Below are 20,106 nucleotides of genomic sequence, written 5' to 3'. Positions count from 1 at the left end.
TTGTGTGACTTTGGGTAAGTTGATTCATCTGTCTGAGCTTCAGTTTCTTTATCTACAAAGTGGGGTGTGCATTCCTTTTTTTTCTTTTCCTGTGTAACGAAGTAAACCCTCCCCGCATCTAAGTAGCCTAAAGCTGAGTTTATTATCTCATAGGTCCTGTGGATCTTCAATCCTGCCCCAGTTCAGCTGGATCCTCCAACTTTGGGTCCCTCACAAGGTTGCAGTACCCTCAAGCCTCAGTTGGGATGGATATGCTTTTCAATGCACACACACAGACGCTGGCAGAACTCAGCTTCTTATTGGCTTTAGACTGAGGCCTCAGTTCCTCAAAGGCTGTTGGTGGAAGGCCTCCCCAGAGCCTTGTCTCATGGGCCTGTGCATGACGTAACGCTTCATCAGAGCACGCAAGCAAGAGGGCCAGCCAAACAAAGAGGTCACAGTATTTTATAACCCAAAAGAAGTGACATCCCATCCCTGTGTCACATTTTCTAACACATAGTAAGCGCTCAATAGCCATTAGCTAGTCATATTATTGTACGTTATTTGATTGCTTTGCCAAACTATAAGAAAGAAATGTTATGAATTCTGGTAACTTCTCAAGTTTCATCTTATTTCCACTTATTTGGCCCATTTTTCCATGAGTACCCTGTACTTGCCAGAGCAGACGTATATGGGGTTTATAGACTATGACCAACAAACCATGACCCAATCTAATTTGCTGCCTGCCCTATGAGAAGAAGGGTATGCCCCAAACCTGAAAGGCAGGTTAATTAGAGCAGCACCTCCTATTTGCAGAAGAGTGCAATCCTGGCTCCATCCTTTCAAAAAAAGCTCATCACTGCATAGCCTAAATCAGTCCTTGGCTGAGCACGACAGGAAAAGGAATCCCACAGGGGCTCTTCAGAAAGGATAAGGGCACCTAAAAGGAGGCCTCCCTGCCTGAGTTGGAAGTAACAAGAACTATGAGACTGAATAAAGAGCAACTTTATGATCAACAAGTTGGAAGAAGAGAGACTAGTTGTCAACATGATTGCCAAGAGGTTAGAGTGGCCCAGCAAGGCTAGGTCCAAGCTGGCTTTCTTATAAGGGAGGAGGATATTGAAGATCGGCCTGTAGCCAGGAAAAATGAGGAACTATAATTAAGGAAACCCCATTATTTTGGTTTTGAGTCATTTCTCAGGACTCACCCATGATTACTACATAAGAAAGATGTGGGGGTAGCCTCTTGAAATCTAAATGATTCTTAACCAAAAACTCTGCTGCTTGAGAAGCTGAGGCAGGAAGAATATAAGTTTGAGACCAAACTGGGCAACTTAGTGAGACCCTGCCTCAAAATAAAATTTACACCAGGCATGGTGGTGTGCACTTGTAATCCTAGCGTTCAGGAGGCTGGGGCGGAAGGATCACCATGAGTTTGAGGCCAGCCTGGGATGCATACTGAGTTCAATTCCAGCCTGAACTATATGACAAGACCCTATTTAAAAAAAAAAAAAAAAAAAAAATTAAAAAGGGCTGGGGATATACCTCAGTGGTAAAGGATTTGCCTAGCACACCAGAGGCTCCATTCCCAGCAGCCAAACCAAAACATCCGGCTCCAAGCTCATCTTCTCCAGCAGTACCTGCTGCGGTGCTACAGGCTAGAGTTTAATATACAGCCACAAATCATAACGGCCTACACCTCTACCTCCAGATAAAGTCCCCGTGCAGTTGTGATTTAAAGAAGCCCGCTGATTTTCTGAGATGCCCTAACCCTGGCCCCTTTTCCTCCTGACACGTTTCCAAACATTACCACACTTATGCATAGAAAGGCTCGAAGCAGAAGTTTCTGGGAAAGTTCCAAAAGGGCAGACCGAAGGTATGTAGCAACAGCAAGTTCCTCTTCCGGTGATTTTTGTCTTCTCTCTCTCCAGTTCTGTTTTCTCTGTGTTTGAGACAGAGGAGACTTGTAAATTTCAATACTGCTTAATAATCCAAGGAGACCTCTGTCTGGCCTCTGGCAGGCTGGCTGATTTCAGAAGGTAAAGAAGAGGTCTGACTACACAATAGGGATGTGTATTTATTTACTCAGCCCTTTCCTACACCACAGCCTGAGCAGTAGCCGTTTCGCTTCACCTCCAGGAAGTGCGTTTAGTGGCAGGCTTTCTTTCCTTTCCTGTTAGCTTCCTGTAAACGGACATCAGTGTCCTTGTCAGTCCAGCAGCTGATAAGAAGGATGTTGCGTTGAAGTGGAGACAGACTATACATTTCCTATCACAGATTCAGACTATTGTAAGGGCATAGAGAATGGGCCCTGGTTGTGGAAATAGTAGAAGAACCTGAGTTTATTCTTGTTTCCCTGGTACCATCTTCCTCCATGAAAACTCTCTCTAGTGGGAGAACAATAATTGTGTCTTCCACTCAAGTAGAATTTGACACTGTCAGAAAGTAGCATCACACTGTGTAGAAGCAGAGCTGAGACACTACCGTAAATGGCATAGCCTGGGGGGTTAATATGAAGGCAGCTTGGGGCTTGTTCAACTTTGTTTCCTGGAAATCTTACAAATCATGTAAGTTTACCCTAAGTTGGATTCCATCTGCTAGCTCCCACTCATCTTACAAATCACCTTCAAAGTTACTATTACAGGGGAGGCCTCCTGACACCCCTTCTTCAAGCCACCATTCGCTTGTGTGCCCCATTAATACACAAGGTGCTTCCTCTTTGGACACGTACATCCTAAGGAAAAACTTGCTTATCCGTCCTGCAGTGCATCACCACTGGGATAACCAGGTCCACATCCCTCCTGCTCCTGACGTCTCGCACAGGCTTGGCTGTCAGTACATCACTACATATTTAGTAAATGAATAAATGAATCAGGAATTGTCTCTAGGAACAGCTTTGTCATCCAACACAATCATTTACTTTTGGGTGGTGCTCTGGGAGTTATAAAAAAGGTATGTGCTAATTATCATATCATGATCACTAGTAGTTATAGTAATTAATAGTTAAAAGCACAGTGGGGTAGTAAGATTAAATAAGGCTCTCCACTAGTTAGTATGTGTAGGCTGTCCCTGCACTGAACGTGGCATCCCACTGCCTAGCTCTGTCGGACCATTGTAGACAGGGCCATTCCTCTGGGAAATTCTGTACAAAGTCACCAACACTGGGAACAGAGAGAGCTCAGTTTATTATAAATCAGTAAACAATTTCTGGTCTGACATTAAAGAACCTGGCCTTCTGCTACTTTTCCTTCAGGCTCTGAGATGGATTTCTCAATCAAGGGTCTGAGCTGAATCACCCCTCCTCCACAGAAAACAAGCCAGCTCCCTCCCTCAGGGCAGGTGATGGAAGTAGACTCATCCTGCTAATCTCCTCCACAACCCTTTGAGACTAAGGTTATGGCCATGGCTCTTTCCTTGGGAATAAAAGGGCAACCCCCAGAGAAAAGACACGTCACTCCTATTCCCCCATGCCTCCTAAGCAATGGTCTTTCCTTCTCTGTCTTCACCCGAGGACAAAATACTTTGACAGGTGGGGGAGTGAAGAATAGAGAAAACTGGCGTCAGAGATGAAGGGTAACAAGACATGAAGATTCCCTAGAGATTCTTCAACAGTTCCCACATACAGGACAGCTAAGGCCCAGCCCAGTTGCCAAGACACTGGAGAACCCAAAAATGCAGTAGTGGGAGTTGAAGACAGCAAAGAAGAGGCAAATCTGATACACAGGCTCCTATAAAGAGCTATGCCCTGCGGGAGCACCACACACTGCTTAAGTGGAGAGAGGGAGTGGGTGTCCAGTGTAAGACCTTGAATCAGGAGGCCCACACTTTATCTGCAGCTCAGTCACCAATTTAAGGGGAGGACCCCCGAGCAAAAGATGAATGTCAGAGATGTGGCTTAATCAGCTGCCTATGGGATGGGCAGATATTTTCAGGATGCTTTGAAATCTCTAGATGAAAGGGAATTCCAGGAAAAGCCATCATTACTTTGAACACTGATCATAGGGGAGCCAGAGCATCTCCGAGCGCCTATATTGGAATTGGAGGCTGCAGTAGTTTTATCTGGGGTGGACCAGCCCTGAGGGATGTGTTTTTCAATTTGAGAACAGGGTCAGTAGTGAGAACTGAAGAATACAACCAAAAATCTCACTACCAGAGTATAGAAATTTCCAGCCAAGCGCCAAACACTTTCTGTGCAGACTGATTCTGGCCAGACCTAATTTGCCTAGGGGGATGATGTGCAGGCTATGATCTGATAATACTTTTCTCTTTTTGCCTTTAGCTATGCATAAGGCTATTTAAAAACACTAGTGGTGTATGTTTCTATACTCCCATCTACTCAGGAGGCTGAGGCAGGAGGACTGCTTGAGCCTGAGTTGGAGGCCAGATTAGGAAACATACAAAACAACCTGTCTCAAAACAAAACAATATACTCTGACTTGCTGAAGGACACGAAGAAATTCCAAAGTGATCATCCTAAGTATGGCTCCCTACCTTTTTAAACTCAGCCTTAAAAAAAAGGAACATGATATGCTTAAACCAAATCTTTTTTTTCCTTCCAATTGGCAGGTACATGACCCTGGCATTCTCCTTCTTTATTTGTCCCTTTTTATACTTTACCATGAGAACTTTCACTCCACTCCTTCTTCCGCTCTCATGAATCATCTGGATTGCCATTACAAGGAAAAACATTTATCACTTGGATAAGCTCTTGGATGAAAGCATATTCCCCTTTCTGGTCTCTGCAAAATGAACAGGCTGGCTAGACTCAGAACAGAACTTCAATCCAAGCCTACAACAAGTCCTTACCTGTTCTGGATGATGTAGGCAGCAGTCATCCCAGATCACAAACATCAGAGAACACATATGATTTTTCCGCCCTAGCACAAAGTGGACAAAACTATTTAGCTGATACAGAATAGATCACCTGATACAGTCAGAACTGCTTGTAAATGATGAAAAACCTCAAGGACAGGCACGTAACTTCTAAGGCAAGCTCTTGAGGGGGAGCTGAGCTAAGTCTCTAGAATCACAAATGGCACAGGGAAGTAAAATCAACATGAACTCAGGTCTCAAATCCCCACATCCTAGGATTTCAGTGTCACTTACAAAACTCCAATAGATTTAAGATTACAACCAAAAAAATTTGGGGGTTCGTACTATAGGTAATAACTGCATGGGATTTATATGAGGGGAAGTGAAATCAGAATATAACATAGGTCAGAGCAAATTTATAAATTGCAGAATCTTGCATGGATGAAGCTGTGTGAATTCCAAACTAGCCGTTTTTCAATCTTGGTCCTATGTGGGAATCCCAGGTTCCTCTTCCAGTTTCAGGAGTTCCAAATCAGTAGACTGAAGTAGGCCCCAAGAGTCTGCATTGTATTTCGGCCAGTTTATCCTGATTATAACCAGCTTTGAAGACCACTACCTGAACATCCTTTCCTCCGAGGTAAGAGACTGTTGAATAGATCATAAGTCTGATCCAGCCTGATAATCCCTATAATCCTAACTGTTAAACTGCTTGGTTGGGGGCTGGGGATTTAGCTCAGCGGCAAAGCGCCTGCCTGGCAAGTGCAAGGTCGTGAGTTCGGTTCCCGGTACCAGAGAAAAAAACCAAAAAAAAAACTGCTTGGTTGGTGAATGACAACTCAGAGACATATATAGCTGGTATCCTTGTGACATGGGAACAAACTCCAGAGCAGCCATTAGATTCTGAATCCACAGATAAACATCAAGTAGTATAATAGTCTTCTGTTCCCTGGTTCACACAGAACCTTCTCCAAGACCGGTGAGTCTTTCCCACCTCAGATATGAATCAGCTCCACCTGCTAGAAACATTGTACCTCTTTTGGAAGGAAATACTCAGATTTGCTTACCAGGACAGGGTGTGTTCTTCTTTAGGCACTTCTCTCATAGCTCTTTTAGCACAGTGTTTCACACATTGCTAGATGTTCATTTATCCAGTAAATATTTACTGATTTAAAATTAGAAATGTGCTCCAGGCCAATAAATTGTTGCTGAGCATATAAATAAGTTAATAAGATAGTAGTAAAACAAATCAGACTAGGAAGTCCCTGTCCTCTAGGTAATAGACTCTCAAAAACTATGATTTTATTGCAGTAGCTGGAGACAGTGGAAAAGCCATCTCAGGGGAACTCTACTTAAGAGTCAATTTTTACCCATTAGAAACACAGAATGTAAATTCTTCAGAGGACAGAGCCAAGAACAACTGCCAAAGGGGTGCCCACCTTTTCTTCTCCTATAAGTGAGGATAAAGGGATGAGCACTGTGCTTAGTGCTCACCTGCCCCGAATGACCTAAGCAGCAGTCATCCAGACCACAATCATCACAGGCACCATAGGATTTTTCTGCTATTGTATAGTACTTTCTGCATAATTAGCGTTCAGTGTTTTTGAACGAATGAAGCTTGAATCCAGTTCTGTCACTGTGTATCTTTGTGCAGGTCACAGAATCTATAACTCTCACCTTTCTCATGATTGAGACAACAGCGACCTTGTTTATTTTCAGTATGATTAGAAATTACATGTTTAAGAGTTATTGATACTGTGGCTGGCATTCTGCAGGTACCTGACAAATGGCTGTGGTACAGGGTTGTTACCCTGAGAGCAGATAACCAGAAGTTCCTAGGAATAATCTTGTATGGTCAAACTGACATCTAGTGGTACAATTTTAGAACATATACCCAAAGTAGGTTTAATTGCTGGTTTGAAACAAATTGAGAACAAGTAGAAACTAACAGAGCGCCTGCTTTACATGAGCAGCAGTATTTAATCCTCATCAGTGATTTTCAGCCCAGATTACATATTACAATGACTTGTGAAACTTTTAAAACTAATATCCACATTTAAAAACTATTATCTGCCAACTGATGTTTGGATTTTGCCTTCAGAAATCCTGATATAACTTGTAGGAGGTATGGGGGTATGACTCAGGATGTGACATTTTTAAAAAGAGTGATTTTAATATACATCAGGGTTGAGAACCATTGCAACAGACCCATAATTATTTTTCTCATTTGAGAAATGATGAAAGTAAAACTCAGGGGCTGGGGATGTAGCATGGTAGAGCACTTGCTTAGCATGCTTGAGGCCCTGGGTTCAACCCCCGTTCACAAGACCCAAAATTCAGATGAATAAGGTAATTTCTACAAAGTTGAGTAACAGGAGGAAATTTTAACTTGAGTCTATCATTTTTCCACTGTCACATGGTCTGGTTTTTTTTTTTTCTCCGGTACCGGAAACCGAACTCACAACCTTGTGCTTGCCAGGCAGGCGCTTTGCTGCTGAGCTAAATCCCCAGCCCCTACATGGTCTGGTTTTGAGGATCTGATGTGCCCCACTTACCCTGTGCTTGGAGGAGGTTCAATTCAAGGGCAAATGGGGAATAGATTTACAGGAGTGCTCCTGTAAACTAAAGCTCTGTAAATACAGTAAGTCTTTGAGTTACAAACATTTGAGTTTCAAACTTTCACAGAAGCACTGTAGAAAATTCACTTTGTCGTTACCAACAAATCCAATTTACGAATGTTCTCCCTGAAAGGAGCTTGTTTGTAAGTCAGGGACTTACTGTAACAGCTTTGTGTTGATGGGGTAGTGTGGTCCAGTGAAGAACCTGATTGTCTGATCTTTTCTCTAGACTCTTTCTGGAGCTTTAAACTGCTGCTTTGCTGATGGGTACATTTGATAGCGTGAGGCTGATTCTGAACTGAATAGCTATAAGATATATTTAGAGCTCATTTTCTTTGTGATATCATGGGATATCACAAAGTTAAAGTTAAAGTTAAAGTCTTTTAACACAGATTAAGTTAATCATCAATTATTGAGCTAATTATACTGCTACCACTTTTTTGACCAAAAGCAGTTGAGGTCATAGATATTGGTAAGTAGAGGAAATGAAAAGATCTAAATCCTAATGTCTGAAACTGTTTCCTGAATTGGCCTCCCACAAATACGCCTGGAGGACAGATAATTTTGAAAGGCTATGAAGCACAAATCTATTCCAAATCCAACCTGTAGAAACTGCCGCTCAGTGCAGGGGTGGAAAATTATCAGCACCTCACCTGGTCAGTGACAAAGGCTGCAGCATCTCATCGAGACACACAAGATCCAGGCCACTGTCCACCAATTCCTGGCTCAAGTAGTACAGATGATTTCTCTAAATTTTATGGGAATACTTCCTTGATTGGTGCTGGGCAGCAGATGGGAGTAGTTGAGGATGCTACGTTTCAGCAACTTACCTAAAAATCTTTCACTGAAGGTCATCCACTGTCAGCCTGGGGGCTGAATCTGTCCCAGAGATGTTTTTGCACAATGTTAGTTTACAGTGTTTTAAATACTTTTCAATCAATTGCAAATATTTGACCCCGGAGAGATTTCACATAAAAATCCAGATTTTTGGCATGAAATATAATGCAGAGAGTCTCATAGTCTAGATCACCATAGTATACCCAAAGCCTAGAATAGTGCCTTTGAATAAGGTGGGGTTTTGCTTGTTTGTTTTGTTTTGCTTTGTTTTAAGGTGAGATCTTGCATGCTAGGCAAGTGCTCTCTAATGAGTTACACCCCTAGCCTAGTAAGTTATTATTTCTTTTAAAAATTTTTTTTTGGTGCTGGGGACTTATTGAACCTAGGATTTTCCCACTGAGTTATAATCTCCAACCTTTTTATTTTTATTTTAAGACAGGGTCTCACTAAGTTGCCCAGGTGGGCCTTCAAACTTGCAACCTTCCCACCTCAGCTTCCCAGAGTGTGCACTATTGCACTTGCCTAAGTCATTACTCTTTATTCCTGAATACTACGCTACTATAGGAATATACCACATTTACCCATTCATAAACTTGGGGTGTTTTTGCTTCTTGACTATTACAAATAATGCTACTGTGAACATTCATGTTAATGTGGACTTCTAGCACTGTCTAAAAGAAAATTACCCATTGTATATTGTTGTGCTAAAACCAATAATTTAAGTGTGTGTACTTTAAAATCTGCCATAATTTTTAAAAATTGTTTTGGCACTTCATTTTTAAAAATATAGCTAGAGTCTTAGGAAAATCAGAGCGATCAGTTTGCACTTTATTGCTGAAAGGCTCTGTAACTGTCTTCAACAAAACAATTCCATTTTATTAGATTAAGCAACAAACCCCTCAAAGTCAGAAAAACTGTCTTATACTTCCTAGTGTATCCATGACAACGACTAGTAGCTATTCTTGATGCATGTACAGTGGCAATCCAGATGAAGAAATGATGAGGCAGGGTGGAGGAATCAAGTGATAGCCAGTTCAAGGTTGTGACAGGGAGGGAGTAAATTCTAATATGTTACTTTTGTTTGTTTGTTTGTTTGAGACTGGGTCTCACTATGTAACCCAGGCTGGCCTGGAACTTCCGGCAATCCTCTGCCTCAGCCTCCTGAATGCTGGGATTACAGGTGTGGGGCACATGCCCAGCCAGTTTACTCTCGATCTTGATCATTCCCTGATCTGGTCTGTTGACATGGTTCACTAAGGAATACTAATTCAGACAGAATGTATAAACTAAGAGAAAAGTGAATCTTGGTTGAAAAATGGACAATTTCTCTAGATCCTAAGAAAAAAGTTACCACCGTGTTTTGCTGACATTCTGGGCCAAAGTTTCCTTTCACAGCAGGATGGGGATCAGTCATTTGCCTCATCAATCAGTGGAGTTAATGAAGGCAGAAAAAATGGAGAGAATGAAGAGAGTCTAGGAGAATCAGCCACAAAGGGTAGGTAAGGCGCTGTAGAAAGGATCTATGGAACTTTTGGAGTATTTTGTCATCATATTATTTTGTTAATATAAATAGATTAGCAAAAACATGAGAGCAGGAATGAATGCCAGTTTGTCTATTGTGAAAAAAGAAGTAAATCACTTTGGAAATAGGAGAGGAAAAAGGACCTCTCAGGGATCCCTGCCATACCCATTCTGCTCTCCAGCCCTTTCTTCTGTCCTTTTCAGCACCTGGAAGGTCCTCTCCACTCCCCTTGCCTATCCCAGGTCCAGGAACAAGAGTTCCCTCACCTCTGACTCCAGCGCCCTCCTCCCCTGTACTCCCTCAGCACATGCACTGTGTGCCACACAATTCCCACTGGATTAAACATATTGTCTTGAAAGGTTCGTGTATGTGCGTCTTATATAACCCCTTGTAAATGCCTCAACACAAGGGCCATTTCTTCTGTTGCTGCTGTCTCTCCCACAGTGGTGATGGCCTAAGAGACCTTCTGTGTGGCCTTGCTGGCTGGCTGGTGAGAGAGTTTAGTGCAGCTCTCTTGCTCTTGCCAGCCATGAAAAGAGTGCACAATAAAGTCCTTTCACTATTAAATGGCAAATTCAAGGACAGAGGGGCTGAGAAAGTACTTGGACAGAATTACCCATTGTTTTGAACCCCTCATGAGCTCCAGATTGCAGAATCCTCAGGTTAGATGTGGACACAGATGGAAAGTGTACAGTAATGAATAAAAACATGGGTTACATGAGTCAAGAAAAGGGAGGATTTTCTGCTATGCATAAATGGATATTCCCAGAAGCTGCCCCTCCACCACGGTTCATAGCTGCTAGGAGTTCACAGTGGAAAATATCACTGTTTATATTTTAATAACTATGCCCCCAGAAAAAAGGATGCAGTTAGGGAGAACAAAGTGGGAGAGGGGTTCCACACTGCCATTTTCACTGCTGAAGGTTCCTATGCCTTTTGGGATAAAACAGGAATCAATACTTAGGAAAGAGAGTTGGACTCCTACTACTCTGAATTCTGGGTCTCTCCTTTTCTGTGGTTATTTTTTGAGTATCATGTGCTCTTCAGATTCCATCTTATGATAGTTTCCAGCTGCTCTAAAGTGCTTAAATCTTTTAAGCATTAACCATACTGAAGCTCATGAGAATTGTTCATTATAAAGTCTTGAGAAACTGCCGAGTTATTTCCCAGGAATTTAAGTGTGTTCACACCCACCCACTCAGTATGAAGGGGAAATTATCGTGTTGGCTTGTTTTTGTTTTGGTTTTGTTTTGTAATAATCTTGTGACATGACTGCCACATTGCCTAACAATTTCTGTGACATGCCTTCCACACTGCCCTGTGGACTCTTCTAGAATGCGACTAGACATGCAGATTTTTTTAAAAAGCGTGAGACTAGACTTGCAGATTAAAAAAAAAAAAAAAGAAGGTCACCGGAGCTGTTTCTTTATTAGACAAATGAGATTCTAGTTTGGGTTCCAGAGGATAATTTGTACAGCTTTGTACAGCTTTGTAAACAATGTTGAGTCAATATTTCTACTTCTACTCTAACAAACTTGGAGCTCTGATCCATATTTAATTTATGGTTTTCATGTGTTAAATGAAAAATATCCTCTGTTGCCAAATGCGATGTCGGTCCTCTTTACCCCTCCGTGTAATTACTACACAGTTAAGAAATCAAGCCTGCAGTTAAATAATTTTTCTTTATAAACAGTGACAAGATTGTACAGTATCAATGAAGACAGGACGAAGCTGGTCCGCTGTGCCTGCATCTCGGAGCAAGAGCAGGATTCAGCCTAGAGATGAGCACCTTTGCTTTCAGAGAGAGAAGTCTTGATGTTGGAAAAAGTCTTCCGAATATTTACTCAGCTAAAGACCTGACGTGTGAGATTCAAATGGCCCCATAGCAATCCTTTTTTCCCGGGCAGTCCGTAGATCTTTGACAAGTGACAAGTGACGTCTGTTTTGTGTCTTTAGATCTAGGACTGGACTTTGTAACCAGGGATTCGGTGTGCGTGGCTTCACAGGCTGCAAAGAAAGATTAACGTATGAGTGCATATGTCACACATGTGCTCTTGTGTGAGAGGTTGGCTCAAGGTGAAAATCTCCTCAGTGACAATTTGTCACAATAGTTCTGTGAATTACTCAACTGAGTAAGAAGATAGAATCTATGAACAGAAGATCTACCTCCAAGATCCTAGTCAGAAAGCCATCTGAGTGTACAATGGAAGACAATTCACTATACATCTAAATACTTGGTATTTATACATCAAACAAACCGACTGTTGAGTAAAACAATTCTGTGCCCTACCTTGACAAGGAGACCAGGTCTGAATTTGGAGCTTTCAGATTCTTTAGAGAATGGGCCGTCTAGGAAAGCTGGCCCACAGCCCACCCATCTCTCTCTCCACTTCCGGCTCCATCCCGCATTCTGAGGACCTCATAATTATGGGGGACTCTCCAGTTTGCACATCCAAGTTATATTCAGAAACCTTGCAAAGAACTACCTATTGGCCACTCCTTTTCTCCAAGGCTGCCCATCCGTGGGAAGACAGCTCAGCCCACCAAAGACCAAAAACAGGTGAAAAATTCCAGAGTTTCAGGTACCTACAGTATACTGTGTATAAGGTGGGTGTGAGCTATGGTAGATTTCAGATTTCTTACCCTGTGAGGAGGGGTGTGGTCAGAGGTAAGGGCCGAATCTCCAAAGCAGAGAGCCCAGGGCAGAGGCCTCACTGATCCAGAGTTGTACTGGTTAGGTTACTGCGGGCCATCCTAACAGGAGGCTGACTCAAGTGCTCCACTGCCTACCATGCTTACTAAAGTGCTGATGTACCACGAAAGTGCAGGGCCACAGCTTGGTAAGAACAACACGTTCTACAGCGCACAGCACTGACATAGGTTAGAATGGCAGATAAAACTAGGCTACATTTAAAATGGACAGGACCAGGGCTGGGGATTTAGCTCAGCGGCAAAGCGCCTGCCTGGCAAGCGCAAGGTCGTGAGTTCGGTTCCCGGTACCGGAGAAAAACCAAAAAAATAAAATAAAATAAAATAAAATAAAATAAAATAAAATGTACAGGACCAGAAGCTAGTTTATGGACAGTTCTTTTTAGTTATCATGTGTATAAAAGTCATAAAAGAAAGATTTAGTGCTTACTGATATCTAATAAAAAAAATTCCCTGCTGATAATGCAGCACTGTAAATGTACCCTTCATTTTCCTTGTTTGACAGGAATCAAACAAAATAAAATTGATCAGAACATATGTATTTATAGGGAACAGGCTTATCTGTCTTTGTATATATTTTATCTTCGTCTTCATTACATAAATAGTTTTTTTTTTTCTTTTTGAGATACTTGACATTGAACTCAGAATTTTGCACTGAGCTATATTCCCCAGTCCTTTAAAAGTTTTTTATTTTGAGACAAGGTCTTACTATGTGGCTAAACTTGAATTTGCAACCCTTTTGCCTCAGTCTTCCAGAGTGCTGGGATTACAAGTGTGTATTGCCACACCTGGATGAATATTTTTATTGTGTCTTATTAATTTGATGGAATCACTTCTGATCTTTTTTTTTTGGTACCAGAGATTGAACCCAGATTGTCTACCTCAGGCACGCTAAGCCACACTGTAACTTGAGCTACATCCCCTGTCTTTTTATTTTTATTTTTGAAATAAGGTTTTGTAAGTTGCCCAGGGTAGCCTCAAATTTGTGATCCTCCTGCCTCAGCTTACTGGGTGGCTGGGATTACATGGGCACGCCATGGTGCCTGCCTAATTTTTTTTGTTTGTTTGTTTTTGTTTTTCTTCCGGTACCAGGAATCAAACCCACGACCTTGCGCTTGCCAGGCAGTGCCACTGAGCTAAATCCCCAGCCCCCCTATTTCTAATTTTTATGCATGACTATTCTTCAATTAATCTCAAAAGCCTACCCAGAGTTTAATATATGCCCACTTACATACTTGTGGAAGGAATATCCTACCTTTTATAATATTCCCTGTTTTACTAATAATAATTTCAATGATATATTTATTACATTATTACTAGTTAAATAATAAGAACCAACATATTTATTCTCTTTTTATTACTCAATAAATGGATAAGTCAATTATAATGAACCATTTCTTTTTTTCTTTTTAGGTACTGGGGATTGAATCCAGGGCCTCATGCATGCTACAAGAGTGCTCTACCACAGAGCACTACCCCCAGCCCCAAGGACCATATGTAAAATTATTATTACAGTATTAATTAAAATATTTTAACTGCCAAGGTATATTGCTCTATTATAGTTTTATTATATTTTTGCCTATTATATTTGAAATAAAAAGTGAAGTCACGATAAAAAGTATGTCTGATCTATACATGAAAGTTTGTAGAAGCTTCATTCATAAACCAAAATTAAGAAGCATCCAACGTGTCCTTCAATAAGTCAATGGACAAAGTGATACATCTATACAGTGGAATATTATTCAGAGATGGAAGAAAATGAGCTACCAAATTATAAAAAGACATTCATGAACCTTCTTTAGTGCACTGATCATTTGAAGAAGCCAGCCTGAAAATGCTACATAAATATGATTACAATTATGTGACATTCTGGAAAGCGCAAAATTACAGAAACCATGAAAACATTGATGTTTGTCCAGTGTTTGAGAGGAGGAGAAAACGATTAAATAGGAGATTTTTAGGATGGTAAAGCTGCTCTGGATGGTAGTGAGATGTCATGGATACATGAGATTATCATTTATTAAGTTCTACTGAAACTGACAGCACAGAGAGTGAACCTTAGTGAATGAAAAATTTAAAAATTGCTTTGACAAAGAAGGAGATCCCAGGAAGGAATTCAGACGGGGATAAGAGAATCCAACTGTGCTACAAGTGTACAAAGCAACTTTACAAACGAGTGGCGTCTGTAAGACTAAAGGCCACAAGAATTGCACACAGGAATATGAGCTCTAGTCAACAAAATTGTGTTCCAAGGGAGTTTGGGTTGCTAAGTCTGACACACGTACACTGAACCTGAACCACAATGTAAAGGAATGGAAGATGGTGGGAGCCAGATTTTTGATCGGTTTTGCTGATCAGGTCATATGCCAAGTATTTTCTATAATTAATTAAATCTGTGGTTTCAAGACTTTGACATAAATATTTTAAAAACACACTGTAAACTGGGAGTGGTGGAACACATCTGTAATCTCAGCTACTTGGGAGGCTAAGACAGGAAGATCTCAAGGTCAAAGCCAGCCTGGGAAGTTTGGAGAGACTCTGTCTCAAAAACAAAACAAAAACAAAAACACAAAAAAAAACATCATCCCAGCCACTCAAGGTGGAGACAGGAGGACTGCTAAGAGTACAAGGCCAGCCTGGACTACAGAATGAGTTCAAGGCCAGTCTGAACTACATAGTGAGATCTGGTCAATCAATCAATCAATCAATCAATCAGACTGAGATGTAGATCATTGGTACAGTGCTTGCCTAGCATACATCAGACCCTGGGTTTAATCCCTAGCAACACAAAAAAAATAAATACATATATAAATACATAAATGCCAGTGTAGTGGAACACACCTCTAATCCCAGCACTTGGGAGGCTGAGGCAGGAGGATTGACATGAGTTCAAGGCCAGTCTGGGCTACATAGTGAGACCCTGTCTCAAAAACAAACAAATAAATAAATAAATAAAATAAAAATAAAGTGCATGAAAACCATTTTATCAGACAATACTGTATTGGTAAAGATGTGAAGAAGTGATCAAAATTATAATTTTCCCTAAGCTTTTTCCCAGTGGTGCTAGGAATTGAACCCAGGGCCTCACATGTGCTAGGCAAGTGTTACCACTAAACTACATCCCCAGCCTTCCAACGTTTTGTTGTTTCATACCTAGATTAAACAAGATACAATTAAATAAAGATGAACATAAATCACTAAAAGTTGTTTGACAAATCTTGGTAAAGTATTCTGGACTAATTTCCAGAAACTAAAAAAATAAATAACTCTACTGTTGATCAGATTTCTTTTTTTCCTGTATTGGGGATTGAACCCATGGCCTTTGCACTGAACTGCATCTCTAGCCATTTTTAATTTTTATTTTGAGAAAGAGACTCACTAAATTGCTCAGGCTGTCCTCAAACTTTTAAACCTTCCTGCTTCAGCCTCCAGAATAGTTAAGAGTATAGGGATGCATCATTATATCCAAATGGGTCAGTTTTAATTTGAAAAACCAATCTGAATGGTCAGCAATAATTTCTGATGACAGATCACTATACTGGGCACAACATTAAAATTTTGATGTTGATGAATTGTCAACTAAAGCTTATAAAGGGTTTCTCAATATCTCTGATAATCACTGTTAAATATTGTAGTATAAAGGTTCTCAAACTTTATTCAGTAGTTCATATGGATGTACAGATAGATAAACACACACATACACACTGTAACCCTGGAATTCTTGTTTGTTTTGAGACTGGGTCTCACTATGTAGCCCAGACTGGCCTCTAACTTGTGAACCTGCTGCCTCAGCCTCTTGAGTACTGGGATTACAGTCCTGTAATTCTTTTGTTTGTTTGTTTGTTTGTTTTTCCAGTACCTTGTGCTTGCCAGGCAGGTGCTGTGCCGCTGAGCTAAATCCCCAGCCCCAGTCTTGTAATTCTTATTTTACCTACTTTTATTCCTATTCAAAATATCGTGAGAACATTATTCCAAGTCATTAAATTATAAATATATGAAAATGGTTATTAATAGCTCCTTTCGCAGTGATAACTAAGTAGAACTACAGGAAAGTGATGAAATTACAGATAAGGCAGATTCCAAAAGGCAACTCCCAGCCACAGGGGAAACTAAAGGACAGAGATATCAGCCACACTCTTTCTCTGAGGAAATGACAAGATGTTGGGGAAAGAAAAGGATGAGGTCACAGGAAAGCCTGGGAGGAGGAGATATCTGTATAGGATGTGGGAACAACAAACTACAGCCCTCTGACAGCCGAGGACAGGGTCCACCGGCCTCGCAGGCAGAGAAGCGGAGTACATTCCCTAGATCCCGGCAGGATGTGTCCTTTGCCAACTGAAAATCACTCTTTTGAAAAGACAATTCAATTTCCCTGTGACAAATGAGACCTGCACTTGTCTACATCTCCCCAAGGGATCCAGTATCAGGGTTCTGCCATCACACACAGCCTTTGTGTCAGTTAGGAAGAGGGCTCCCCCTCTTGCTGTTACTTCTTCCAGACCCTGCAGCCCTATACTAGGGCATAGGACACGGGCAACATCGGTTGGTGTGTTAGCTTTCTGTTGCTATGACAAAATACCTGACACAAACAACCTGAAAAGAGGGAAGATTTATTTGGTGCATGCTTTCAGTCCACGGTCACCTGGCCTCAGTGCTTTGGGCCTCTGAGGGCAGACTGTCATGGTGAGGAACACATGGGGGAGCAGAGCTGCTCACCTCATGACATGCAGAAAGGAGAGAGGGAGGAAGGGGAAGAAGAAGAGAGCGAAGGAAAGAAATAGGAAGGGGCCAAGGACCTGATGTACCTTGCAAAGACACACTCCAGTGACTTACTTCCTATAACTAGGTCACCTTCTAAGGTTCCCATCATCTCCCAATAGCCTATGAAGTTATGAATCCATCAAGGCATTAATCCATTGATGAGGTCAAAGGCCTCATGACTGCATCATCTCCCCAAGCCTGGGTCTCTGAACATTGCTTCAATGGGAACCAAATCTTCAACATGTGAGTTTTGGGGGAGACATTCTCAGTTCAAACTGTAACAGTTGACTTAAGCTGCTACTCGGCCCCTTGGCTAGGAACCTTTGTGCATCACTATATAGGCACAACCTTGCAAGATGGCCTTGTCTGATATGATTAGCAACACCACTAAGAGGGAACAGCATGACAGAATGCATGCAGCACAATAGGGAAAAGAGTAGCAAGCAGTCCAGCTTGTAGCAGTAGTTTAGGCTGACAGGGAGAATATAATATTATGTGACTTCGGGATCAAGTAGAGGAGCCTGGAGTAGTCAATGGGCATAAGGGTTTCAATTAGGATAGTGACAAGTTTAGAGACATAATTTGAGAAATTTAACCTGGTAGCTTCCTGTGGTATAAATTAGCATAGGATAAAGAGACTATTTGGGAGACTAATAGGTTTTCTCAGCCCCAGCACTATCATTGACCTTTTGAGTCATATACTTGTTAGCTGTAGGGAGTTCTCCCTTTGCACTGTGGGATGTTTAGCAGCACCTCTAGTCTCTTCCCATCAGATGTTCAAAACTCCCTTCTTCCCCATGACATTGACAATTGTCCCTAGGGAGGCAAAATTGCCCTAGTTGAGAATCACGTAATAGACCATGTGGGAAATAAAGATGAAAGGGTGAACGTTAGGAAGGGTATCGGTAAAATGTAAAAGCTTTGCAAGTGTTAGGTAGGACTGTGACTGAGAAAGGGAGCTGATTCAAACAGAATCACAGAAAAGGCACTAGAGGCCATGTAGTCTAGGATGCTTATAATTAGCTGGGAATGGCAGCACACATGCCTGTATTCTTAGCACTAAGGAGGCTGAGGCAAAAGGATCATGAGTCTGAGGCCAGCCAAAGCTACATAGTAAGACTTAGTTTCAAAAAAAGAAACAAAACAAAAAGAAACAAAGGGAAGAATAGGCTTAAAATTGTTCACGATAGCAATAATCATGCCATGGATAAACCTCACTGGCTATGATACAGCCGCTACACAGAGCTAATTGCTCACAATATAGTCGACTCAGGAAAAGCAACTTGGTAAACCCATTTAAAGGGTAATTGGTAAAACCCATTAATCATCACAAAAATTATCCTTGCACTCAGCAATGGTATTTCTGGAAATTTATCTTAAACAATTTAAGTAGAGATAAGCAATGCTTATGTATAAAGCAACAATAGGTGCATGAAAACAAACGACTTTGTTCTCAACACTTATACTCTCATGTCCATCATACTGCCTGTTGAATGAAAGGCCCAGATTTTAGAAGTCTATTCCCAGGAGAAATTGTGGCTAATGAAACAAAACCTCAGATGAGAGGGAACGACAGTTATCAAGGATGCATGCAGAAAAAGAATCGAAATATATGATATATAGGTAGCCGGGCGTGGTGGTGCATGCCTGTAATCCCAGCACTCGGGAGGCTGAGTCGAGGAGCATTCCCTGAGAGTTCGAGGCCGGCCTGGACTACGTAGTGAGACCCTGTCTCAAAACAAACAAACAACAAAAAAAGATATATCACGTACAGGTACAAATTCCCTATGATGAATGTGATCATTATGTATACCTAAAATGTACCAATAAACTTAACTAATTAAAAATAAAGAATGCACGCAGAGCCAGGTGTGGTGGTGTACCCTGGTAATCCAACTACTGAGGCGCAGGAAGATAGCAAATCTGAGGCCAATTTAGGGAATTCACTGAGACTCTCTCCAAATAATACACAAGCCTCTGCATGCAGTTCAGCCCTCGTTGGATTCAATCCCTGGTGCAGGCTTGGTAGGGGGGTGAACACTCAGAAAAGTTTAACTTCTTTTTCAGAGAGAGCTTGACTACAAGGATTGGAAAAGAAAGGAAGTTAGACGGAGGGCTTGTTAGGGCTTCACCAGTGAAGTTAGTATCAGCTGAGTAAAAAGGAGTGGTTGAACCTGGGATTTGTGTAGAATCTCGAACTTTGCCTGAGAGCATTTGCTGAAAAGAATTTGCCTTCTCTGGGGGAAGCTGCTGGGGAACAGTCTGTTCACACAAAAAAAGGACGTCAGGAAAAACACAATAATCAGAATAGAAGGAAAAAAAAGTAAGCGTCCGATTGTCCTTCTCCTGGACTTCCCGGGAACTTGACTTTTAAGTGGCTCTCTGAATATGGAATCTCTGTTGTTACCTTATTTAGCAGGGATCCTTCCTCTCTAGGGCGAAGCGGAGAATTTCACCTACGCTACTTCGTGATCGCGGCGAAAAGGAGGAGTCGGGAAGGCGGGCAATGGGCGTGGTCAACTCGGAGTCGGCGGGAGGCCACGCCCCTCCCAGAGTGCACCGCGGCCGCCGCCGGTGTGCGCGCCCGCCTCCCGCCGGCAGTGGAGGACCGTCCCGCTATGGAGGCTCCCGGGCCCAGTGCTGGGCCTTCGAGGCGCGGGCGGCTGAGGCGCCGGCGTCCGCCCCAGCCACACAACGGGTCGGTTTTGGCCCTGCCCTTGAGGCCCAGGAAGGTCCGGAGGCAGCTGCGGAGAAGCGTCGCCTCCCGCATGGCCGCGCTCAGGGCCCAGGCGCTGCCGAGCGAGGACTCGGAGGACGCGAGGGTGCAGACGGCGGCCGACGCTGTGGGGGACGCGCTGCCCGCGGGCGCGG

At 42.2% G+C, this 20,106-nt stretch overlaps 2 protein-coding genes across 6 annotated transcripts in view; one reads left to right on the top strand and one right to left on the bottom strand.

The window, feature by feature from the left end:
* Positions 1-1,531: 1,531 nt before the first annotated feature.
* The window catches only part of Heatr4 (HEAT repeat containing 4), a 59,201-nt gene continuing 40,626 nt past the window's right edge, over positions 1,532-20,106 (bottom strand). For 4 of the 5 annotated variants that reach the window (XM_005409421.2, XM_005409422.2, XM_005409420.2 and 1 more), the window contains exon 17: positions 11,175-11,772. In XM_005409421.2, coding sequence (XP_005409478.1) covers positions 11,614-11,772 — 159 coding nt within the window. In that variant the 3' untranslated portion in view covers positions 11,175-11,613. Of the gene's footprint in view, positions 1,922-4,785; positions 4,857-11,174; positions 11,773-20,106 lie in introns of those variants that run through there. The other variant, XM_013507124.1, reaches the window with a different exon arrangement.
* The window catches only part of LOC102009980 (chromosome unknown open reading frame, human C14orf169), a gene marked incomplete in the record, with an annotated part of 2,469 nt that continues 2,010 nt past the window's right edge, over positions 19,648-20,106 (top strand). Inside the window, 1 exon segment of the mRNA XM_013507126.1 lies at positions 19,648-20,106. Within this exon segment, the coding sequence (XP_013362580.1) occupies positions 19,854-20,106 (253 nt within the window).

Source organism: Chinchilla lanigera, unplaced genomic scaffold (assembly GCF_000276665.1).
Source record: "Chinchilla lanigera isolate Chin_1 unplaced genomic scaffold, ChiLan1.0 scaffold00122, whole genome shotgun sequence".
NCBI lineage: Eukaryota > Metazoa > Chordata > Mammalia > Rodentia > Chinchillidae > Chinchilla > Chinchilla lanigera.
This window is presented reverse-complemented; position numbering and strand designations above follow the sequence as displayed.